The sequence below is a fragment of the Leuciscus leuciscus genome, assembly GCF_965113295.1.
Source record: "Leuciscus leuciscus genome assembly, chromosome: 22".
NCBI lineage: Eukaryota > Metazoa > Chordata > Actinopteri > Cypriniformes > Leuciscidae > Leuciscus > Leuciscus leuciscus.
The window spans coordinates 29974123-30000329 of NC_138746.1; the positions used below are offsets into that span (position 1 = coordinate 29974123).

Genomic DNA, 26207 nt, shown 5'->3' on the forward strand with positions numbered 1-26207 from the left:
GATGGAAAGAATTTGTTCATTCTTCAGGAACTTGTGGACGAGTCTGTCCTGCTGCTGTTCTGACAGTAAAGCAGTGGATGTTGTGGAGCCTTTCGTTCCTCCACTAGATCTGGATTCAGAGCCTTTCGTTCCTCCACTAGATCTGAACTCTCTAGATCTGGACTCAGAGCCTTTCGTTCCTCCACTAGATCTGGACTCTCTAGATCTGGACTCAGAGCCAGATTCTGATCCAGATCACTCCGGCGTCGAGCCAAATCATGGTAAATCTGCAGCCATTATTGTTTTAAACAGTATTATCGTCTTGTTTTCCACTAAAGATATCTTGAGGCTTGTTTTCAGAGAATATTAATATATTTTTTTTTGACCTGCACTGATATTTTTAATATAAAACAAAGGATCTAGCAAGCTCATATATTTCTGTTTGTTTTTCAGACTCCTTTGAGTCTCTCTATAACGCGGGAGAGATGATTGGATCCGGAGGATTCGGAAGAGTGTTCGAGGGAACTCGCAAATTTGATGGCAAAAGGGTAAAGCAGTCTTGTTGAATTGTATAAACATTTTGCTCTTGCATGCATCAAAACATATTTAATACACATGGTTAAATACTAGATGCTCAAATCGTAAATGTTATGTGCAAGGTCAGGCGCTGTTATTGAATAGTGTGTTTCTTTTTTCATTTTTGTAGGTTGCCATCAAGCGGATGCGCAAGACTTCCAAAGATTTTTATCTTGCTATTGTAAGTTGGCCAAAAGCTGAATTTGTATTTAGTTGTTTAAGTGCTGATTACTGTAGTCAATACACCTGTAGGAAGCATTAGGTGTAAATGTAATAGACAAACAAGCCTGGAAAGGCTCTGTTGATCGTATCTACAAAGATCAAAGAAAAGTACCTTTAAAAATGACGTTTTCTTCAGATTTTTACCCAGCTAATCTTCTGTCTTCTTTTCTTTTCTCTAGCCTGGGCATCCCGAACCTCTCATTACAGAAGTGGCTCTGCTGCTAATGATGAGGCAAGAACCCATAAGCCCCTACGCCATACAACTACACGATTGGTTTGAGCACCCTCGAAAATTCACCCTGGTGATGGAGTATCCCGAACCCTGCGAGAGCGTGCTGGACTTCATCATTCGTAATCCTCAACTGGACGAAACAACCGCACGGGTCATCATGCGACAGGCTGTGCTGGCAGTGCAACACTGCATTGATCATGACGTTTTTCACAACGATGTTCATGCACACAATTTCCTGTTGAAGAAAGACACGTTAGAGCTCAAGCTGATAGACTTTGGCTCTGGTCAGCTGCTTAGTAGTGATGGCTACGACAGCTACATTTACATCGGTGAGCATTTTGGGAGTGTGTGGAAACCTGGATGTAATGACTTGCTGATTATTTGACACTTTGAAAAAATTGCTCAACAATGCTCAAATGTCTTTCTTACAGGAGTCCTGGATTACTGCCCTCCTGAAGTCTTCACAGAACCTCGATTTCACGCCATCCCAGCAAATGTGTGGGCTCTAGGAGTGTTGCTGTACGAGATAGTGAACGCATGTCCTCCTTTTCACAATCCAGCGGAAATCAAAGAAGCCAAAGTTACATTTCAGAACACCAGCTTATCCAACGGTGAGTGAATGATATTGATAACATCGATAAACACACACATAAAGCAAAAGGCTCAGTACAGACACAGTTAAAGGTGAAGTATGTAACATTTTTTGATATATAGTTAAATACTATAAGAAATGTAGCTTTAGTTACAGAAGTGAAAGCCAAAATTCACTGCATTTCTACTTTCGGAGATTAAACAGGTCATGAACTCGTCAAAGTGAACAGATTGTGATGCTACACGCTATAAAGCATGCTTTAATACCATACAGCATCATCATGCATCCGTTCAGATAGACAAATGTTCATAAAGACAAATGCAACACAGTTAAAAGTATTCCTAATATGTTGGACCTGAAACATGCCTTCACAAGAACCAGTAAGAGCTGCGTTTGTGATGTTTGAGTTGGGGATGACGTGATGACGTAGGTTTTTAAAAATATGCTTTATTTTGTAATTTCGCAATGTTTCACTAGTGCAGAAGAAAAAACATACTTCACCTTTAAAGTAAAGATAAAGAACACTTTACCATATATTAATCATGTTTCAGATGCTGTTTTCATAGATGCCAACATTAGTGTCACATGGTCATGACTAACCAGCTCTCTCTCTCCTTGATAAAATGTGTACAGAATGCAGTGATCTGATTAGCCAGTGCCTAACCCTGGATCCAACTAAACGCCCGACGTTAGAGCAGATCTTACAACATGAGTGGATTAGAAATGATCTACTGTAGGATGGAGAACTTCAGGAGATTCACTCGATCAGTGATTTCAGATGTGAGGAAGAGTTACAGACAGAGTAGGATTATTAGCATTTGTCTTCAATTCTGGATTATTTGTAGTGAGGTTTTCAAATTTTTGTTCATTGTAATGTTCTTTTTATAGTCAAGTCACCTTAATTTATATATATATATATATATATATATATATATATATATATATATATATATATATTAGTATATTATTTTCACCAATTGTGTCGCTTAATGATTTTTTAATTTTTTTATTCAGTAGATTCTGACTCTAAACACGCTGAAGAAGAGAAGGCTGAGTTCAGAAGGAAGCTCCACACCTGGTTTCCTGGGATTGAAGGTAAGAACTCTGCTCCACCCGACCGCAGACGTAGGTTTAAAATCCACTTTTTACGGCGTTGTTCTGTGAGCTTTTTACATTTCTCACCTTTATGAATGACAATATTTGGTACTCTATAAAACCCCTTTCCCTTTTCTCGGTTAGAACGATTGGAGCAGCCGTAAACTACACAAAACATGGCCATTTTTTCAGACGGAAAATCCTCAGCTATTTCACTTCCTGCCCTCCATCTGAATTTCGCGAAGCAGCAACGTGACGTCACATGAAACCAACCTATTCTGGATTATTTGTAGTGAGGTTTTCACATTTTTGTTCATTGTAATGTTCGTTTTATAGTCAAGTGACCTTCATTTATATATATATATATATATATTAGTATATTATTTTCACCAATTGTGTCACTTAATGATTTATTTATTTTTTTATTCAGTAGATTCTGACTCTAAACACGCTGAAGAAGAGAAGGCTGAGTTCAGAAGGAAGCTCCAGACCTGGTTTCCTGGCATTGAAGGTAAGAACATCAGCCAGCGTCACAACAACAAAAGATACTGTTTTCTTTTAGATTATTAATATATTATTTCCACCAATTGTATCTTAATTATTATGTTTCATTTCACCAGTATCTGAATCCAAACCAAGTGAAGAAGAGAAGGCTGACTTTAAGAGAAAACACAAGACTTGGTTTCCTGACCTCCGAGATAAAAACTTCAGCCAGGGCCGCAACTACCATAGACACTAAGTTTCCTTTCGTGGTCACACCGAGTTACGTCCTGACGACCAATGGGGTTTCGCTTAGAAAACAAGCCACGTTTTATAATACTCGAAGCTGAGAGGCTTTCTAAGCGAAACCCCATTGGTCGTCACGACGTAACGTCTCCGTTCCCTACTCAGGGAACGAGGGTTACATACATAACCGAGACGATTTCTCTTAAACATTTAGGATACTCGTTCATTTGTTTTTTTCCCCAGAAATAAATTCTTGAACGTAAAAATTTGTTCTCTCTTAATATTGATTGTTTCCATCAATTGTGTCTTAATGATTTTTTATTCCTCCAGTATCCGACTCTAAACCAAGTGAAGAAGAGAAAGCTGAATTCAAGAGAAAACGCAGGACTTGGTTTCCTGACCTCCACCGTAAAAACTTCAGCCAGGGCCGCAACCACCATAGACATTGAGAGGGACGCACATTTTCCTCCAGATATTCAGGGTAATTGTCGAAAATGATCTCTTATTATGATCAATTATTTTCAGTTTTATTAAAAACAAACAAACACGGTCTTCAACTAAGCTACTTTGTTTGTTATCCTCAATTTAGAATACTTTGTAAATTTCTGTAAAATTCATAGACCCCTCATGGTAAAACAAGTGAAGTGATATGTCTTTTTTACCTCCTTCCAGCTTATTAAACCTGATTATGTCTATTTCCTCAAAAGGAAAATGTAGGTGCAAGTCAGCGAAGTCCATGGAAAAAGCGGAGCATGCCTAAGGATACCAGCGAATGAACAAGGGAATGAAGCATCACCAACATTTGTACTTTGGCCTGAACAACATATTAAAGTCACCATGAAATGGACAATTCTTGTTTTTATTGAATATTGCAATAAAGAACTAATAATTTATTATAAATGATTTATCCATGCACATCATATATATATATATATATATAAATTAACGTGCCCTCGTCCCAAGGACACAATTCTGAGAACCGCTTAGAGAAAACTGCATTGTATACACACACATAGGACCACTCCCACCATCACAATGCAATGGACATTGTGCAGGGATGATTTTTTTCCAAATTAATCAAGGCTAGAAATGATGAGCAAAAAGTCAGAATTGCAGGATATAAGAAGTTTAGAAATGTGAATTGTGAGATAAAAAGGCGCAATTACCTTTTATTCTGTGGCGGAAACAAGCTTCTAATACATCACTGAATTAAAACAGCTGAAGAAACTAAGAGGTGGATCCTGTAAAATCTTTTATTAGCTTTATTATAATATCATCATCAACATCATATTCTGAGAGTAGAAAACCAGCTCCAATCTCAGAGTCTTGCTCACATGAGGCATTCTTACAAATCAATTAGTGGTAAAAAAACAAACATTCAAATCAGACAATCTCAAAATCTTGTCTCTTAAATCGCAATGTCCCTCAACCTGTGACAGACCGGCTTATTGTTTTATAAATGAGCTACCATGCAATGCATTTGGCATATTTCTAAACGCAGCTGACTGTTTTATTCCATCCTAATACAAATGGAAAGAAACACAGTTCCCATAATTGTTTATCAAACTAAACTTAAAACTGGAGCACTGGTGTATATGTATATATGAAGAGTTCAGATGCAAAAGCCTCTCAGTGCCATCTGAAATTTTATTCTAGAATGATTGCATATTTAAGTTCAAAAATATACATTTATTAGAAATATTTATTTAAAACAGCACTCTTCTTTTTAATATTTTTAAATCAATGTAATCTTTTTGCGTTGTGATCATATAGTGAGTACAATTTTGCAGATTGACAATTATAATACATTATATTCTCAGTGAATTAAATCACAAATCAACTCAATGAAATGCTGAACAACTCAATTAAACTAAATGTGAAGGGAAACATCCCCACCTAGTGGTGAATATGCACAATACTACATGAAATATGGCGGAAACAAGCTTCAGCTGAAGACACTAAAGAGGTGGATCCTGTAAAATCTTTTATTAGCTTTATTATAATATCATCCTAATCATATTCTGAGAGTAGAAAACCAGCTACAATGCTCATCTCATCTTGCTCACATGAGGCATTCTTAGAAATCAATTAGTGGTAAAAATTTTTTTTTTTTTTTTTAAACATTCAAACCAGACAATCTCAAAATCTGTCTCTTAATGTTTTATAAATGAGCTATAATATACCCATTAATGCGACTTTTGGTGCTGGTTTTGTGCAGTGCTTTGTAATTAGCATCCATTGTTTAAAATTTCTTTTATCGGGCTCCTCCCCTTTTGGGCGTAATCATGTTTCATAATTTATGATCAAAACCTTTTCTAATCTTGACAAAATATTGTCAGAAAGGTCTGAGTCTCAAGGTTCAATATTTTGTGACAGAAGTGATATTTGGACAGAAATGTATTAATTTGTTACGGCAGAATGCATACAATTAAATTCAATGGAATGTATGTCACCTGGTGGCTATTTTTGGTATTACGCCTAAACAAAATCTCACGGGAACTTCAAGTTTTGTGATATCAACTTCAAATTTGGAACACAACTTGGTTAGATGAGTTCGTAAGCTTTCGAATGATATATAATTTGTCAACATTAGATCAGATAGGCCAGTAACAGTTAACAGATTAATGAATTGGTCCCTAATCAGGCAACGAGAACTGGGAGTCACAACTCATAAAATCCAAAATATATCAAATATTTCAAAAATTATTTTGGATATGTTTTACTTATGTCCAGATGATACAAAAAAAAGACTCGATCCCCTGGTCAATAAAACAAAATGTATTTGATTATAATTAACATGACAATGTGTACAAAAGTAAAGTAGCCTAAATTCACGTTTATTTTTACGTTTCTGTCAATCTGAGGTCGGTGTCGTTGCCACAACGCGTTGCTATTGGTTGCGTCAAGTTGCGTGTGTCTTTCTTCGGATGAGGGTCTTAAAACTCCAGAGTAGTGTGTGTGTGTGTGTGTGTGTGTGTTAAGTCCTATTGGTTGTAGTTCCAATCCGAGTTCCACTGGGGGCGCTCGCCATGAGTGCAAAATGAATGGGAGTCAATGGGGCTAGACGGCTAAATTTGTCTTTTTCACCCGATTGCCGTTGAAAAATCTCAAATTTGATTGTAGGTTTTGCAAGTTCAACATGGGTTATAGGTCGAAAGTTGAATGAACGAGTACTTATATCCTTTCGATTTCTTACAGGTTGAGTTGTTGTTGCCCATAACACGCTAGCATTCTGCTAATGAACGCTGATTGGTCAGTGAAGGACTGATTACGACCAGAGATACCGCTTGATGGCAACGTGGCATCCGAAGCGGGACCAGAAACAAACAAAACAAAACAAAAACTCTTCTAGCGCGTGTGTTTACCTGTGTCAGCTGTGTTGTCGAAGCCTCGAGAGAAAAGAAAGTGCAGAGCGCGAAAGCACCAAAGTGACTGAAGGATTGCCGTGAAGCAGTATCTCTGGTCGTACGATGTGTATGACGTCATTGACATTTTGAAAGACTTTTTAAAGCAAATAAGTGACTCTAAAAAATCTAACACCAAGCAATGTGTAATTTCTTTGCATCCCCTTTCGAAAACAACATTCAAATTACTAGACAAAAAATTATATCCTGAGAAAAGTGGATTTTGATGTGTATTAGCGCCATAGACCTCCATTCATTCTGCGCTCTTCTTCTTCTTGAATTTTATTGGCGGTTGACAAACAACAAAATGGTGTATTTCCGCCACCAACTGGTATGGAGTGTGGATCAAGACGACTTCTTTTTTTATTTTTTATTTTTAATTCTCTCCCACAAATTAGATTCCTCAAGAAACTGAAGAATAAAAATATAACACTCATTTCTCGAGTTATTTTGCAGAATATACTTTGGTATAAACTGCATTTTTATTTTTTTTAAATCATGAATTAACAACCTTCTTTCATTCTCATATATCTGACAATGCATTAAAACATGTTCTACTGTTTCCTCTTGCCCACAATAATCACATCTTCCCGTATCATGTTTACCCATTTTATAAAGTGTACTATTTAATCTTGTGTGTCCAAATCTCACCCTTGATATTACTATTTCTTCTCTCCTGTTTTTCCCTGCAATTCTCATCTCTCCCACTTTCCTTGGAATTCTATAGAACCACCGACCTTTTTTCTCCTTATCCCACTGTTTTTGCCACCTTTCCTTTAGTCTCTTCTTGATAATACTCTTAACTTCATTCTTACTTAAATTAACAATTAAATTAATGTCATTGTTTTTAACTGCTTCTTTTGCTTCTTTATCTGCAATTTCATTTCCTTGGAGACCAACATGTGCAGGCACCCACAAAAATACTACTGTAATCCCCATCATTTGAATTCTGTACATTGTTTGCATTATCTCCAATAAAATATCTGGTCTACTTTCTGAATGACTGTATTGTAAACTAGCCAATGATGAACATGAGTCTGAACAAATAACTGATTTCACAGGTCTTATTTCTTCTATCCACTGTATTGCTAATAATAATGCAACTATTTCCCCTGTATAAACAGATAGCTCATCACTGATCCTTTTCCTTATTGATAGATGAAACTCTGGGACAGTAAATGCTACTCATATCTTGTTGTCTGAACTTCATTCTGCACTCGTCCTGTGAGCGCCCTCATATGGAACAAGAGTGGAACTGCAACCGGAAGTTTATTGAGTGGCTCTTCTCCCCTCATTAGACTTTCTCTGATATTACATAATTCAATGAAGCATGTTTGTCATGTATAATTCACCGATCAATCGTTATCTGGCACAAGAAGTTCAAATTTCATTGGACAATGTGAAGTGGAGCGGTAATTTTCCAGTCATTCATAAATCGTTTGAAAATTAGATGGACAGACGAATTTACATTTATGAAGCGATCTGAATCTGCGTCGTTTAAACAATGGATGCTAATTACAAAGCACTGCACAAAACCAGCACCAAAAGTCGCATTAATGGGTATATTATAGCTCATTTATAAAACATTAAGAGACAGATTTTGAGATTGTCTGATTTGAATGTTTAAAAAAAAAAAAAAATTACCACTAATTGATTTCTAAGAATGCCTCATGTGAGCAAGATGAGATGAGCATTGTAGCTGGTTTTCTACTCTCAGAATATGATTAGGATGATATTATAATAAAGCTAATAAATACGGTGGCCGAGAGAGCTCAACGCGCTGCAACTGAAGAAAACACATGCAAATAGAAAAACACCTGCAAATTAAGAAAACATCTTCATCAGTTTCACAACACATGTGTGCTCCAAATACTCACAACACAACCAAATACAGAAACGCGCTGCAAAAGTTCACAACACAAACAAATACAGAAACGCGCTGCAAATAGAACAGAACACAACGGAAATGTTTCCGGGGAACCCAATAAGTGACGGACTCGGCTAGGACGCGCTTACAGCTGTCTACTTTTATTATTATTTAATTTTTTTGCAAAACATACAGAGATGACACGTTTATGGCATACAACTTTGTATACAATATACAAAATGTATTTACAATTATGTTCAATGTCATAAGAATACTAAAAAGAACAATGAGCTGAAGACTAAAATAAATAAATAAATAAATAGATAAAGATAGAGAAAAAGAACATGAGGGAAAGACATTAATCTATACATCAGTTACATTGTACAGATTTTGTCATGTTATGTTAAAATAAGTTTCATAAGAAATGTTAGAATGCAGCTAGGGTCCAAATATGAGACGGCAAGTTTTAAAGTTGAGACACTCACACACAGATATAACGCATATTTTAAAAACTTTGTTGTATAAAATGTATATTTATTTGCAACAGTTATGTTAACAGCAATAATATTATATTTCTGGTAAGAACGGCTATTCAGCTGATGGACACGCGCTGCGTTGTCATGGGAACATCCCAGGTGAAAATAATGAGGAAATTACGTTGTCTTTCGTTGCTCCCTTCATCAACATAATGGCACACAAGTGCCCCGCTCCCTCCAAAGTGCTCAATTCAAGGGCTCTGCCGTCTGCCCTTTTAAGAGAGTAGGGCATAGGTAAAGCTCACGAGCAATAAGCACGTCCCAGTCGTCCGTCCGTCCGTCACTTATTGGGTTCCCCGGAAACATTTCCGTTGTGTTCTGTCCTATTTGCAGCGCGTTTCTGTATTTGGTTGTGTTGTGAACTTTTTCAGCGCGTTTCTGTATTTGGTTGTGTTGTGAGTATTTGGAGCACACATGTGTTGTGAAACTGATGAAGATGTTTTTTTAATTTGCGTGTGTTTTCTTCAGTTGCAGCGCGTTGAGCTCTCTCGGCCACCGTAAATAAAAGATTTTACAGGATCCACCTCTTTAGTGTCTTCAGCTGTTTTAATTCAGTGAAGTATAGAAGCTTGTTTCCGCCATATTTCATGTAGTATTGTGCATATTCACCACTAGGTGGGGATGTTTCCCTTCACATTTAGTTTAATTGAGTTGTTCAGCATTTCATTGAGTTGATTTGTGATTTAATTCACTGAGAATATGATGTATTATAATTGTCAATCTGCAAAATTGTACTCACTATATGATCACAACGCAAAAAGATTACATTGATTTAAAAATATTAAAAAGAAGAGTGCTGTTTTAAATAAATATTTCTAATAAATGTATATTTTTGAACTTAAATATGCAATCATTCTAGAATCAAATTTCAGATGGCACTGAGAGGCTTTTGCATCTGAACTCTTCATATATACATATACATATACACCAGTGCTCCAGTTTTAAGTTTAGTTTGATAAACAATTATGGGAACTGTGTTTCTTTCCATTTGTATTAGGATGGAATAAAACAGTCAGCTGCGTTTAGAAATATGCCAAATGCATTGCATGGTAGCTCATTTATAAAACAATAAGCCGGTCTATCACAGGTTGAGGGACATTGCAATTTAAGAGACAGATTTTGAGATTGTCTGATTTGAATGTTTGTTTTTTTACCACTAATTGATTTGTAAGAATGCCTCATGTGAGCAAGACTCTGAGATTGGAGCTGGTTTTCTACTCTCAGAATATGATGTTGATGATGATATTATAATAAAGCTAATAAAAGATTTTACAGGATCCACCTCTTAGTTTCTTCAGCTGTTTTAATTCAGTGATGTATAGAAGCTTGTTTCCGCCACAGAATAAAAGGTAATTGCGCCTTTTTATCTCACAATTCACATTTCTAAACTCCTTATATTCTGCAATTCTGACTTTTTGCTCATCATTTCTAGCCTTGATTAATTTGGAAAAAAATCATCCCCGCACAATGTCCATTGCATTGTGATGGTGGGAGTGGTCCTATGTGTGTGTATACAATGCAGTTTTCTCTAAGCGGTTCTCAGAATTGCGTCCTTGGGACGAGGGCACGTTCATTTATATATATATATATATGATGTGCATGGATAAATCATTTATAATAAATTATTAGTTCTTTATTGCAATATTCAATAAAAACAAGAATTGTCCATTTCATGGTGACTTTAATATGTTGTTCAGGCCAAAGTACAAATGTTGGTGATGCTTCGTTCCCTTGTTCATTCGCTGGTATCCTTAGGCATGCTCCGCTTTTTCCATGGACTTCGCTGTCTTGCACCTACATTTTCCTTTTGAGGAAATAGACATAATCAGGTTTAATAAGCTGGAAGGAGGTAAAAAAGACATATCACTTCACTTGTTTTACCATGAGGGGTCTATGAATTTTACAGAAATTTACAAAGTATTCTAAATTGAGGATAACAAACAAAGTAGCTTAGTTGAAGACCGTGTTTGTTTGTTTTTAATAAAACTGAAAATAATTTATCATAATAAGAGATCATTTTCGACAATTACCCTGAATATCTGGAGGAAAATGTGCGTCCCTCTCAATGTCTATGGTGGTTGCGGCCCTGGCTGAAGTTTTTACGGTGGAGGTCAGGAAACCAAGTCCTGCGTTTTCTCTTGAATTCAGCTTTCTCTTCTTCACTTGGTTTAGAGTCGGATACTGGAGGAATAAAAAATCATTAAGACACAATTGATGGAAATAATCAATATTAAGAGAGAACAAATTTTTACGTTCAAGAATTTATTTCTGGGGAAAAAAACAAATGAACGAGTATCCTAAATGTTTAAGAGAAATCGTCTCGGTTATGTATGTAACCCTCGTTCCCTGAGTAGGGAACGGAGATGTTACGTCGTGACGACCAATGGGGTTTCGCTTAGAAAGCCTCTCAGCTTCGAGTATTATAAAACGTGGCTTGTTTTCTAAGCGAAACCCCATTGGTCGTCAGGACGTAACTCGGTGTGACCACGAAAGGAAACTTAGTGTCTATGGTAGTTGCGGCCCTGGCTGAAGTTTTTATCTCGGAGGTCAGGAAACCAAGTCTTGTGTTTTCTCTTAAAGTCAGCCTTCTCTTCTTCACTTGGTTTGGATTCAGATACTGGTGAAATGAAACATAATAATTAAGATACAATTGGTGGAAATAATATATTAATAATCTAAAAGAAAACAGTATCTTTTGTTGTTGTGGCGCTGGCTGATGTTCTTACCTTCAATGCCAGGAAACCAGGCCTGGAGCTTCCTTCTGAACTCAGCCTTCTCTTCTTCAGCGTGTTTAGAGTCAGAATCTACTGAATAAAAAAATAAATAAATCATTAAGTGACACAATTGGTGAAAATAATATACTAATATATATATATATATATATATATATATATATATATATATATATATATATATAAATGAAGGTGACTTGACTATAAAACGAACATTACAATGAACAAAAATTTGAAAACCTCACTACAAATAATCCAGAATTGAAGACAAATGCTAATAATCCTACTCTGTCTGTAACTCTTCCTCACATCTGAAATCACTGATCGAGTGAATCTCCTGAAGTTCTCCATCCTACAGTAGATCATTTCTAATCCACTCATGTTGTAAGATCTGCTCTAACGTCGGGCGTTTAGTTGGATCCAGGGTTAGGCACTGGCTAATCAGATCACTGCATTCTGTACACATTTTATCAAGGAGAGAGAGAGCTGGTTAGTCATGACCATGTGACACTAATGTTGGCATCTATGAAAACAGCATCTGAAACATGATTAATATAAGGTAAAGTGTTCTTTATCTTTACTTTAAAGGTGAAGTATGTATTTTCTTCTGCACTAGTGGCACATTGCGAAATTACAAAATAAAGCATATTTTTAAAAACCTACGTCATCACGTCATCCCCAACTCAAACATCACAAACGCAGCTCTTACTGGTTCTTGTGAAGGCATGTTTCAGGTCCAACATATTAGGAATACTTTTAACTGTGTTGCATTTGTCTTTATGAACATTTGTCTATCTGAACGGATGCATGATGATGCTGTATGGTATTAAAGCATGCTTTATAGCGTGTAGCATCACAATCTGTTCACTTTGACGAGTTCATGACCTGTTTAATCTCCGAAAGTAGAAATGCAGTGAATTTTGGCTTTCACTTCTGTGACTAAAGCTACATTTCTTATAGTATTTAACTATATATCAAAAATTGTTACACACTTCACCTTTAACTGTGTCTGTACTGAGCCTTTTGCTTTATGTGTGTGTTTATCGATGTTATCAATATCATTCACTCACCGTTGGATAAGCTGGTGTTCTGAAATGTAACTTTGGCTTCTTTGATTTCCGCTGGATTGTGAAAAGGAGGACATGCGTTCACTATCTCGTACAGCAACACTCCTAGAGCCCACACATTTGCTGGGATGGCGTGAAATCGAGGTTCTGTGAAGACTTCAGGAGGGCAGTAATCCAGGACTCCTGTAAGCAAGACATTTGAGCATTGTTGAGCAATTTTTTCAAAGTGTCAAATAATCAGCAAGTCATTACATCCAGGTTTCCACACACTCCCAAAATGCTCACCGATGTAAATGTAGCTGTCGTAGCCATCACTACTAAGCAGCTGACCAGAGCCAAAGTCTATCAGCTTGAGCTCTAACGTGTCTTTCTTCAACAGGAAATTGTGTGCATGAACATCGTTGTGAAAAACGTCATGATCAATGCAGTGTTGCACTGCCAGCACAGCCTGTCGCATGATGACCCGTGCGGTTGTTTCGTCCAGTTGAGGATTACGAATGATGAAGTCCAGCACGCTCTCGCAGGGTTCGGGATACTCCATCACCAGGGTGAATTTTCGAGGGTGCTCAAACCAATCGTGTAGTTGTATGGCGTAGGGGCTTATGGGTTCTTGCCTCATCATTAGCAGCAGAGCCACTTCTGTAATGAGAGGTTCGGGATGCCCAGGCTAGAGAAAAGAAAAGAAGACAGAAGATTAGCTGGGTAAAAATCTGAAGAAAACGTCATTTTTAAAGGTACTTTTCTTTGATCTTTGTAGATACGATCAACAGAGCCTTTCCAGGCTTGTTTGTCTATTACATTTACACCTAATGCTTCCTACAGGTGTATTGACTACAGTAATCAGCACTTAAACAACTAAATACAAATTCAGCTTTTGGCCAACTTACAATAGCAAGATAAAAATCTTTGGAAGTCTTGCGCATCCGCTTGATGGCAACCTACAAAAATGAAAAAAGAAACACACTATTCAATAACAGCGCCTGACCTTGCACATAACATTTACGATTTGAGCATCTAGTATTTAACCATGTGTATTAGATATGTTTTGATGCATGCAAGAGCAAAATGTTTATACAATTCAACAAGACTGCTTTACCCTTTTGCCATCAAATTTGCGTGTTCCCTCGAACACTCTTCCGAATCCTCCGGATCCAATCATCTCTCCCGCGTTATAGAGAGACTCAAAGGAGTCTGAAAAACAAACAGAAATATATGAGCTTGCTAGATCCTTTGTTTTATATTAAAAATATCAGTGCAGGTCAAAAAAAAAAAAATTAATATTCTCTGAAAACAAGCCTCAAGATATCTTTAGTGGAAAACAAGACGATAATACTGTTTAAAACAATAATGGCTGCAGATTTACCATGATTTGGCTCGACGCCGGAGCGATCTGGATCAGAATCTGGCTCTGAGTCCAGATCTAGAGAGTCCATATCTAGTGGAGGAACGAAAGGCTCTGAGTCCAGATCTAGTGGAGGAACGAAAGGCTCCACAACATCCACAGCTTTACTGTCAGAACAGCAGCAGGACAGACTCGTCCACAAGTTCCTGAAGAACGTACAAATTCTTTCCATCCTCTTATGTTTTGTAGGTTTTTCTGGGAAAAAAGGAGAAATATTTAAGCATAAACAAAAATTAAAACATCTCTGACCTCACATTTAACAATGATATAACTTCCATTTGACTGTTTTAATACAGAACTCTATTCAGGATCATGCGTGTGTTTTCGGGTGTGTGTCAGACAGCGCAAGTGAGTTCATGGCTAATTGGCTTAACAAAAATATATTCTAAGAACATTTTGTCCAACTAAAATATTTAAGAAAAATTTGGCTAAGAAACTGTACATGTGAACAGACCTTAACTTGTCAAACATTTTAAGCAGTCACCATTCTGCCTTATTTCAGTCTCACCTGTGGAGCTCTTGATCACATCCTCCATGGCACCCGGAGCAGTCGGGACGTCTGAAGTCTCGACGGGAACTTGACCAGGCAGTGGAGGACACGTCCACAATTGGAAGCTGTCGGATCTGGACAAACTTCTGTTTCCGTCACTGCCCTGTTCATGTTGGCTCTCAGATCTGTTGTTACTGCTCCTCTTCTCGATGATGTACGTGCCTGTGCTGCTAAACCTCGACGACAACCCACAAAACCGCCACACCACATCCCCCACAGAGCTGGACAAAGATGGTGTGGACATGATGCCCGGTGGAGAATCTGTGTAAGCAGCTCCACTGGATCTGCATGAGGCTGGAATATTGCAGACATTTTTGATAATATTAATAATCAATGTCAGTGTTCACACCAAAAAAATGCAACTTTCTGTTTTAAGCAGTCATCATTCTGCCTTATTTCAGTCTCACCTGTGGAGCTCTTGTTCACATCCTTCATTGCACCTTGAGAAGTCGGGACGTTTGAAGTCTTCATTGGCTCGACCGGAACTTGACCTGGCAGTGGAGGACACATCCACTCTTGGAACATTTCTAATAATATTAATAATCAATGTCAGTGGTCACACCAAGAAAAAAATGCAACTTTCTATATTCAATGACAAATAATTTATTAACTTTAATAAAAGCCTATTCTGACCTCTGCGAAAGCGTTTGGATGAAGTGGACGGACGTCCATCATCTGATTCTGGCCTCTGCAACTCTCTCTTCCTCTGAGCCGGACCTGTGGACACAGAAACAAACTCACAAGACAGAGGGGTTAAATATCCAGGAATAATCTCCCGGCTCGGGCCTGGCATCATCCTTCAAACTGTAAAAAAAAAAACCCAATACAAATACAATACAATAAAATACAATTCTCCTCAGAAATACCCCTCCCAATAAAACAACAACAACAAAAAAAACCCCTCCAAACTCCCTCTAAAATCAGAAAAGAACAATCAAATAGAAGTGTCCTCAGAAATAATATGATAAAATTATAAATAAAACTATGTAAATGATTATATCCTCCGATCTCCTTCTAGAATAAAAGTATCCTCTCTGAAATCCTCCAAACAGTTCAAAATCGCAAGATCAGCACAGCAAATATTCAGTCTCAACCAGCAGAAAGTGATCTAGCGATTTGTAGATATTTGCAGACAGAATTCATAACACGTCGCAATAACGAATTCAAATCACGCGTTGCTTTAGCAACACAAATTATTCCAAATACCTGAAGTCGCGCGCGTGAGCAGAGCGCGTGACCGCACATCGAATCTGGAAACAAACTGAATCCGGACTGAATGTTATAATAATAATGTATCTTAACGGCTTAGCTAAAAATTTGATATGTTAAAGCATGAAATAAGGTTCCACGAATCAGTGAATTTGAGTTTGATGTGTGTATATTATTATTATATCAGTAATAAAAAAAAATATATATAAAAAATTGTAATGTTCAAAAAAGTATTTAGACATTTATGTCAATGCGATTCAAAAACGAATACTAATGTCGTCCACCAGAGGGAGCCACAGAACAGCAAATTAAAAGACTATGAAAATTGTTCAATAACTTGTAGTCAAAATAGCATATACATTCATTATAGTTTCATAAAGTTGAATAAAGCCTAAGAATGAGTTTGCAAAAACTTACAGACCATGAATTTTTTATTTTAATGATATTGACAACATCAACTGACAGAATGTATGTCCAACTGAAGAAGAGGCACTATATTAACTGTCTACTTTTATATAGTACATATATTAATACTTCCATAAAGAGACACTTAAAAACTCATATTTCATTTTAAAAGAGACATGTCCATTGTATAACTATATATCATCAACACAAGCCATTGTGCTTGAACACCGACGATCGCCTCAAGTTAAACTGCAGTGTTTCATTTACCTTCTGTGTCATTGCCCACAACGCTTACGTGACAGGACTTTGAAACAGCAAACAGCTAAAACAATAAAAGGCATGACTTACATCGCATCCTTATTTTTTCTTCGTTTGAACGCCCTGAGAAAGGATTTTGTAAAGATAAAACCGATTTTAAACTCAGAGATATTGCGGCTGGTTTTACCTTGAAAGTCGAGAACGGTCCAATCACACAAGACAAAAATATAAAAAATAACTTTGATTCGCTGAAATTAAAAGTGGGAGGGTCTGACACAAGGCCAATCTGAAACAAACCAATTAGAGCTCGGCCTCAAGTCACATGCGTTTAAAAGAATGACGGCCCAGAATAATTAGGCACGTTGATTTTCTGATCATATTTTTTTTCTCCAGGCACATTTGACCAATTCCAAACCACATTAATCTTAATAACTACTATTCATTTTGTATTGAATCATTTATAAGTGATATATAATTGTTCATGAAAGCTGGAAATGAAAAACGCCTTGTATTCAGGTATGCATAATTATTAGGCAAGTTTTATTTTACAGATAAAATAAGCCACAAAAAAAAGAGAGATAAAGAACCCCCCATAATTAATTACTATTGTTTAGCCTTTACCTCTTTTGTGAATACTGACCAATTAAACCTACTGAAAAGAGCTTGTGACTAAACCTCATAACTCCATTGGATCCTCAAAGGCCCTGTCCCAAGTGGCACACTCCGGACTTGTGGACTTCCTCAGAGTCCACACTTCTCCTCCTCCTCTTCCGTCTCCTCCTCCTCCTCCTCCTCCTCTTCCTCCTCCTCCTCTTCCTCCTCTTCCTCCTCCATGCTCGAAGCTGGAGCCCGAGGTGTCGTCCATATTCTCCATGTCCACCACTGCCGAGCCGCTGCCCTGGGGTCGGTCACGAGAAAGAGAGAAAGTTCTGTCACAAAGTCTGTAAAACACTCATAAAGCCAAATTTCACATTCCAGAATAAGTTAGAGAATGTGATGGGAGCAGGACAGGTTTATTTTCCCTTTTATTTCTGTATTATTTGCTAAACTTTTCTGAATACTGTAAATATATAGAAAGTATTAAAAGGTTAGTTCACCCAAATATTAACCCATAATTTACCCTCAAGCCATTCTAGGTGTATATGACTTTCTTCTTTCAGCTAAACACAATCAGAGTTATATATTAAAAAAAAATATCCTGGCTCTTCCAAGCTTTATAATGGGAGTGAACGGTACCTGAAATTTTGAAGCCTAAAAAAGCACATCTTGGATGGATGTGCTTTTTTGTTCTTCAAAATTTACCATAAACACCTAGGACGGCTTGAGGGTGAGTCAATTATGGGGCAAAAAAAAGGGACATATTTTTTTTTATTAAATGCTTGCAGAAGAAAACAACAACAAAAAACACAAAAACATTAACAACAATTATTGTCATTGCATAAAATACAACAATACTCCAGAGTCCTTCAGTCCATATTAAGTTCCTTCAGTCTTTCAAGTCATTAAACACATCCACTGTTCTTATAGCTTTAAAGTTTTTAGAGAACTCAATAGATTCAAAATACATTTTTATTTCAAGTTTAAATCTTTAAAAAAGAGGATTGCATTTAGAAAATTTACGTTTGTGAATGTGAAATTTAGCTAAAAGAAAAATAAGGTTTATAAAATAAATATCACTTTTCTTTTCACATTCATGAAAACCAAAAATGACATTTCTATATGTAAATTCAAAGTTAGGATTCACATAACATTTGATAAAATCACACAAATGTCACACCAAAATGCCACTGTGAGAGAGCAGCTCCAAAATAAATATAAAGTAGTTTCAGGTTTCTATAAACAGAAAGAACCATAGACAGTAAAATAAATATTATATATAAATAGGTAATATATTGGATGATGTATTGTCCTTTAAATGCTAAACTCGTATATAAAGAAGTTAAAAATGATTAGTAAATGTACAATTTTCTGAGGGGGGACTGACTGTACCCCGTGTACTCAAAGTGTAGGCTAATAAAATCTCTGAAATTTATTTCCATCGATTCTTTCAATGGCCACTAGATGGCAGCATCACATTCGAGAACGCAATCGTAATATCGCGAGGTCTTGCTCTCTCGCGTCATTATCCGATCCTGGTTTGACATTAGCTTTGCGGATACCGGATAGCCAACGCATAAGAGGACGCGACACTGCTTTCTCCCGAAGACTTTGTTATATTAATAACATTTCATTTCCATAAAAGGGTACCAGGTAGTGCAGGTATGTAATAAAAAAATTTGTTTTACCAATTTGTTTAACTGTTTGCTAATACGGCGTCGGAATGTTAATCTGGGCTAAAGACAGCGAGAGTGGTGGACGAGCTCACCATATTTTGTAACCATTCACACTTTCTTCTTTTGTGTTTTGGTGATGTGTTTAAGATCTTTACAAGTGTATACGTAATGTGATAATCGTTTTAATGACATGCTTTCAAAATGTATGTTTTTACGGCAGTTCTACTCTGGCCAATGAATGAACAGTGTATGATTATGATTCAGGCAGCATTACTGGTCAGAAGTCAGATTGGATCAGAACATTGAGAATGTTTATCCAGTTCCATCTGGTTGAAGATCGGAGTCACGCCGGTATGGAGACGAGTTTGTTGAGGATCGGTGCCGATGGCTGTCGTGTCGATGAGGCCTTCACAGGGCTGATGAGGCTGACCCTTGAGGAAGGCGTTGTGGTCGTGTCTAGGCGCAGGTCCACCATCTGATCTGGATACGGCCCGGATCTGGCTGACTGCAGTAAACCTCATTAGCGTAGATGCCATTCTTCTTATGATGTAACGAGTACATCAGGTCAGGTCATCATAGTCAGTTAAACAGCTGAGAAAGAAAACACACATGTACAGTATAAGTAGGCTATATTGCATCAGCGCATTAGGTCTTAAAGTGACAGCAGCCTAAAAATCCTCAAACAACAAAGGACAAAGAAAAAAAAAAACTCACTGCTCTTGACTGAATAACTTTTGGAACTTTAATGAAGATTAATCTGTTTAATTTAGTAATTAATTCAGTGTTATTTTACATTTGATTAATTTATTAAATTGAAAATTGTGAATTTTCAAAAGTATCTAAATGTTTGTGTCATAACTGTCACACTTTCTGTTTTTGCAAAAAAAGTTTCATGACCTGTAAAAAAATATTTATGGCCGGTAAATTTTCTTAAGCCACCGGCATCGACACCCATTGGCAGGTAATTTCATAATCATATGATGATCTTTACACAGTTTTTGAACTGGACTGAATCAACATTAAACTGTCTTCAGCTGAATAATGGCACTACTGTCTTAGAGCTGCTTTACAGCACAACTGAATTCTGTTTGAGTCATTGATCATTATCCTCCTGTTTATCACTGTAAAGCTGCTTTGAACAATCTGAATTGTATAAAGCGCTATAGAAATAACTTGACTTTGAAAACAAAGCAAATGTGTCTGTGATGACTTGAGGACTTCTTTCCAGTTTTCAGTCTCTCATGTTCTTGCCCAGACGTGGACAGGTTTGAGTTTCCCGTCAGGATGATATCCATCCAATCCTGTGTTTAATCCAGTGTGTTTTTTGTAGACTGGATGGTGTGTGTCCAACCCTGGAGAAGAAAAGCAAAAGAATTCTATGACAGTCTATTACATCCCAGTCTTTGGGCTGGACTTCAGCAAGCCAAATCTGTGCTTTCATATCCAATACAAAGATTTTATGAACATGTGAACTCATGAATGACTCTTTTAGAGCTTCTTTAGCCGAACTGAATTCTGTTTTACTAAATGATTCTGTTATTTTCCTGTGTATTACCGTGAAGCTGCTTTGAAACAATAAGTATTATATAAAGCAATTTATAAATGAAGGTGACTCGACTATATTAAAATGAACTCTGGCCACAACAGCCATTTTGACATAATTTTGTGTGTATTTGACTATTCAAGTGCAATAAGTCTCGAAACTGAACTCTATTCAGGATCGTATGCAGTCTGAGAAGCGGCTTTCTGTGCGCGTGTGTGTTTCAGGTGTGTGTCAGAGTGAGTTCATGGCTTTTTGCACTTCCAAGCTAACAAAAATATATTCTGAAAAAAATAAAAATATATAATATATAAATAAAAATATTTCTGTTTTAAAGATAGAATTTATAACAATTTTATCAAGCAGTAATACTGTAATAACTGTACAATGAAATTATATTTCATTGTGAAATGTGTGCACTGAAAAACAATTTTTGAAGTTTATTTATTGTTATGACTGGAATTTAGGCTAGTTAACCTTAATTTATTTTATGTTAAGTCTGTTTTAAAGACAGTTTATTACAGTTTTGTTTATCAAGCTGTACTATGTTATTTCATTGTGGCATGTTTTGTTCTGCACTTCTTGTGCACTGAATACATTTAGAATGTAGCATGTTTGAAAAAGCAAAAACCAATTGCCAATATCGCAAATTAAATCGCAATTGCAATATTCATAAAATAAATTAATAAATAAAATAAAAATCGCAATATGATTATTTTGTCCATATTGCACAGCGCTACTGCACCCTATATTTTCTTTGCCTACAACTAATGATTCATACAGTCATAATAATGCACGTTCCTCTGAGATTCCTCTCAGAATTTTATCCATAGACAGTATATAAACTATTTTTGTATAAAAAAAAAAGCTGATTTACACAACAAAATTGAATTCTTACAGTTGCATCACTGATTCTGTTTATTACCATTAAGCCGCTTTGAAACTATTTGTATTGTTTAAAACGCAATATATATATGTTTGTATATATATATATATATATATATATATATATATATATATATATATAAGAGAAAACTATCTTTTGTTGTTTTGGACCTGGCTGATTTTCTTACCTTCAATGCCAGGAAACCAGGTCTGGAGCTTCCTTCTGAACTCAGCCTTCTCTTCTTCTTCAATGTGTTTAAAGTCAGCTACTAGTGAATTAAATGTGCTTCCTGGGGAGGCTGTGGGCTTCCTCTGAGGATGAGTTGGGCACAGGTACTTCCTTAGGGGACACACGTTATTTGGGATCCTCACTTTTCTCCTGAATGGGGACCTGGCAGGCACAGGTGCTTCCTCAGAGGACACAGTGGTCACTAATGCTTTAGGTACAGGTATTCCCTGTGGGGACCCGTCTGGCATGGGTGCTCCCGCAGGGGACTGGGCAGGCACAGGCTCTCTCTGCTGGTACCTAGCAGGAGTTGGGGCTCCTTGTGGGGCCTCCACTATTCCCCACTGGCCTGAAGTGAGCCCACACCCGTTCTTCTCAAATGATGAGCGTAAAAGATCCTCTACCTCCATTATTGCCCACCACCTCCCTGCGCGGAGGGCTGTGACGAGCTCATGCTCATCTAAGGGGCTTAAGGGTTCTGTTTCTCTGAAACAGGAGGGCATGGTGGACATGCTCAGTTTGATGGATAAGCATCTTTGATGGCTGCAAGACATGTTGTTCAAAAAAAAGTGTATAACCGAATGGTGTGCAACAGTGAACTATCTGTGAAAAACTGTGAGAGAAAGAGAGAGGGAAGAGAAGAGATGACTTAAGTACACCCAGGAGCTCCGGAAGCTGGTTGCCTTAGTTTTATAACATTCATTAAATGTATCAATCTCTTTATTTATTATTATTCTTTACATTAAGCGATATAGTGGCAGTCCATCAGAGGAAGAAAAGGAGACAAAAATGATTAAAAATTAATATAACAATGAAGTTGATGAAGTTAACTTGTGTTGTATTAAACATTTTCTGTATTAAAAGTGTTGTTATTATGCTTTTATTTTTAAATATACTAAAGTAAGTAATTATACAGTGAAATATTTTTTTAAGAACTTCGGAAACTACCTTGACTATTGACAAGTTGTGTTGGTGATCGACGTGATTATAACGCGTATCAAGACTTTATCTAGACTTTAATTATCAGCAAATATATACAAATTATTTGTCTTAGTTTTTATTTGTCAATCTATTGTTATATAATTGTATAATTAAGTAGGCTATAATTATCAACAAATATATATATATATATATAAAATGTCTTAAATACAAATATTTAGACACTTTATATAGATAATTATTGCCTACTTAACCCTAAAACAGGCAGCGTGACCTGAGTGTCACAAAGTTTTTTATTGTCTTTTTTGGGGCATAAGAACAATTTTTTTCATCAAATCCTTTTTATCATTTATCACAGCCTGGTCTGTCTTGACTCTTGAGTATGCTGGTCACATGATTGGCTTCAAGTTTTTGGTGATAAATTAGTCAGCCTGACCCAGGGCTGGACTGGGACAAAAAATCGGCCCGGGCATTTTGGCCCAGACTGGCCCACTATATGATCATAAACACCACCCATCTTTGCACGCCCTTAATTATATGCATACCAACTCCTATTCCTTTAAAGTTTAAACCACTAATGCCATGTAATGAGTGAGTATAGGAACGAGAAAAAATGTGACATTTATTAATTAATACAGTTGAACTACTCCACACAGTGATGAATCCCAAAACAAGCTATGAGCTGCAATACCATAGCAATACCAGTGTTTCTCACAGGATTTTTGGTAAAACTGTGGTGGGTGGACACACACACACACGCACACACGCACACACGCACACACACACTACTCTGGAGTTTTAGACCCTCATCCGAAGAAAGACACAAGCAACTTGACGCAACCAATAGCAACGCGTTGTGGCAACGACACCGACCTCAGATTGACAGAAACGTAAAAATAAACGTGAATTTAGGCTACTTTACTTTTGTACACATTGTCATGTTAATTATAATCAAATGCATTTTGTTTTATTGACCAGGGGATCGAGTCATTTTTTGTATCATCTGGACTTAAGTAAAACATATCCAAAAGAATTTTTGAAATATTTGATATATTTTGGATTTTATGAGTTGTGACTCCCAGTTCACGTTGCCTATAGGGACCAAGTCATTAATCTGTTAACTGTTACTGGCCTATCTGATCTAATGTTGACAAATTATATATCATTCGAAATCTTACAAACTCATCTAACCAAGTTGTGTTCCAAATTTGAAGTTGATATCACAAAACTTTAAGTTCCCATGAGATTTTGTTTAGGCGTAATACCAAAAATAGCCACCAGGTGACATACATTCCATTGAATTTAATTGTATGCATTCTGCCGTAACAAATTAATACACTTCTGTCCAAATATCACTTCTATCACAAAATATTGAACCTTGAGACTCAGACCTTTCTGACAATATTTTGTCAAGATTAGAAAAGGTTTTGATCATAAATTATGAAACATGATAAGCCCAAAAGGGGAGGAGCCCGATAATAGAATTTAGAGTACCGTTTCTATGGTAACGCAATGTCCAATTTCAAAACGTTTTTCACAGGATGAATTCGGAGTTTGTTAGCTTTCAAATGATACCTAATTTATGATAACTACTAAAATATGATGTAATAAAAAAGCGATAAAAAAGATAATTTTATATTTTAGAGGATAATATATATAGAGGATAATATTATTTGATAATTTTTTATTGACAAATACTAGATTATATGTTTTATTATGAACTTTTAGCATGAAATCCAAAGTTTCAATTATCAAAAGTGTGTGCGTCGACTTTTTTGTGACAAACGCCAGAACTCCTGTTATGATGTCGATTTTTTGAGGTGCACTCTTGTCATAAATGTATCTATTACTGTTCCTACATAGTTTGTAACAAAAAACAGTGCTAAAATATCTATTTAGGAGTCTTAGACATTTCCAACGATATATAGTTTGTCATGATTAGATTAGGATTTAATTGTAATATAGTGAATTAAAAACTCAAAATACAAAGATGGTCAAAATTAATCCCTTTTTTATACCCTAAAAAGGCAACGTGACTCAGGAGTCGCATATATTTCAAAACGTGCTAAATAACAACATGAACAACATATTAATTAATTTTCTTCTTCAGCACCTTAAGACAATGTTCAAAATGAATGTTAGCAGTATGTATTATTATTATTTTTCCAGAAGAAAAGTAAGTTTAATATATATTTACTTTCCTCAAAATCTGAATGTCCTGCATCACCGGTAGCCATGTTGGATTTAGGTCAGGCTGACTAATTTATCACAAAAAATTTGAAGCAAATTATGTGACCAGCATACTCAAGACAGACCAGGCTGTGATAAATGATGAAAAGGATTTGATGAAAAAAATTGTTCTTATGCCCCAAAAAAGACTCTGAGGTCACGCTGCCTGTTTTAGGGTTAAGTAGGCTATAATTATCTATATAAAATGTCTAAATATTTGTATTTAAGACATTATATATATATATTATATAAATATATATATTAATATATTTTTGTTGTTGTTGATAATTATAGCCTACTTAATTATACAATTATACAATTATATAATGTGTATAATTGTATAATGTGTATAATTGTATAATGTATATAATATAATGTATATAATCTGTTTTCTCTGTTCTCCACTTTCTCAGCTCTATTTGCTACATACTTTTGCTACATATTTTGATAAATAGTACAATATGTTTTTCTTTGGTTCATGTCAATTAGTGTATGCTTGTTTCCATCTGTTTGTCCGTTATAAGCAGATGGCCTTTGTATCTGTTTGCTTGCTGTTTGTTTGCTATTTGTACTGCATTGTGAAGCGACCTTGGGTTCTTGAAAGGCGCTATAGAAAATAAACATATTATTAAAATAATAAATTGACAAATAAAAACTAAGACAAATAATTTGTATATATTTGCTGATAATTAAAGTCTAGATAAAGTCTTGATACGCGTTATAATCACGTCGATCACCAACACAACTTGTCAATAGTCAAGGTAGTTTCCGAAGTTCTTAAAAAAATATTTCACTGTATAATTAATTACTTTAGTATATTTAAAAATAAAAGTATAATAACAACACTTTTAATACAGAATTTTTTTAATACAACACAAGTTAACTTCATCAACGTCGTTGTTATATTAATTTTTAATCATTTTTGTCTCCTTTTCTTCCTCTGATGGACTGCCACTGGGCATATCGCTTATTGTAAAGAATAATAATAAATAAAGAGATTGATACATTTAATGAATGTTATAAAACTAAGGCAACCAGCTTCCGGAGCTCCTGGGTGTACTTAAGTCATCTCTTCTCTTCCCTCTCTCTTTCTCTCACAGTTTTTCACAGATAGTTCACTGTTGCACACGAACAGCCATTCGGTTATACACTTTTTTTTGAACAACATGTCTTGCAGCCATCAAAGATGCTTATCCATCAAACTGAGCATGTCCACCATGCCCTCCTGTTTCAGAGAAACAGAACCCTTAAGCCCCTTAGATG

General features: G+C 36.2%; 2 protein-coding genes and 1 long non-coding RNA gene across 3 annotated transcripts in view; 1 reads left to right on the forward strand and 2 right to left on the reverse strand.

Annotated features, from left to right (window-relative positions):
* The window catches only part of LOC309487134, a 175176-nt gene that overhangs the window by 20371 nt on the left and 128598 nt on the right, over positions 1 to 26207 (reverse strand). The gene's annotated exons all lie outside the window — the stretch shown is intronic.
* On the forward strand, positions 217 to 4259 carry LOC309487109 (serine/threonine-protein kinase pim-2-like). Its single transcript, XM_082154656.1, has 10 exons — positions 217 to 260; positions 433 to 527; positions 686 to 736; positions 957 to 1338; positions 1441 to 1620; positions 2619 to 2696; positions 2841 to 2988; positions 3127 to 3207; positions 3317 to 3903; positions 4130 to 4259. The coding sequence occupies exons 2-7, from the start codon at positions 465 to 467 to the stop codon at positions 2858 to 2860; spliced, it is 774 nt and encodes a 257-aa protein (XP_082010782.1). The 5' UTR covers positions 217 to 260; positions 433 to 464; the 3' UTR covers positions 2861 to 2988; positions 3127 to 3207; positions 3317 to 3903; positions 4130 to 4259.
* LOC309486873 (uncharacterized protein) lies at positions 10757 to 16142 on the reverse strand. The gene is made up of 11 exons (XM_082154340.1): positions 15614 to 16142; positions 15388 to 15507; positions 14939 to 15274; positions 14392 to 14625; positions 14125 to 14219; positions 13916 to 13966; positions 13314 to 13695; positions 13032 to 13211; positions 11956 to 12036; positions 11260 to 11846; positions 10757 to 11033 (listed from the first exon to the last, which is right to left on the reverse strand). Exons 1-10 carry the CDS (start codon positions 15774 to 15776, stop codon positions 11728 to 11730), a joined length of 1761 nt encoding a protein of 586 aa, XP_082010466.1. The 5' UTR covers positions 15777 to 16142; the 3' UTR covers positions 10757 to 11033; positions 11260 to 11727.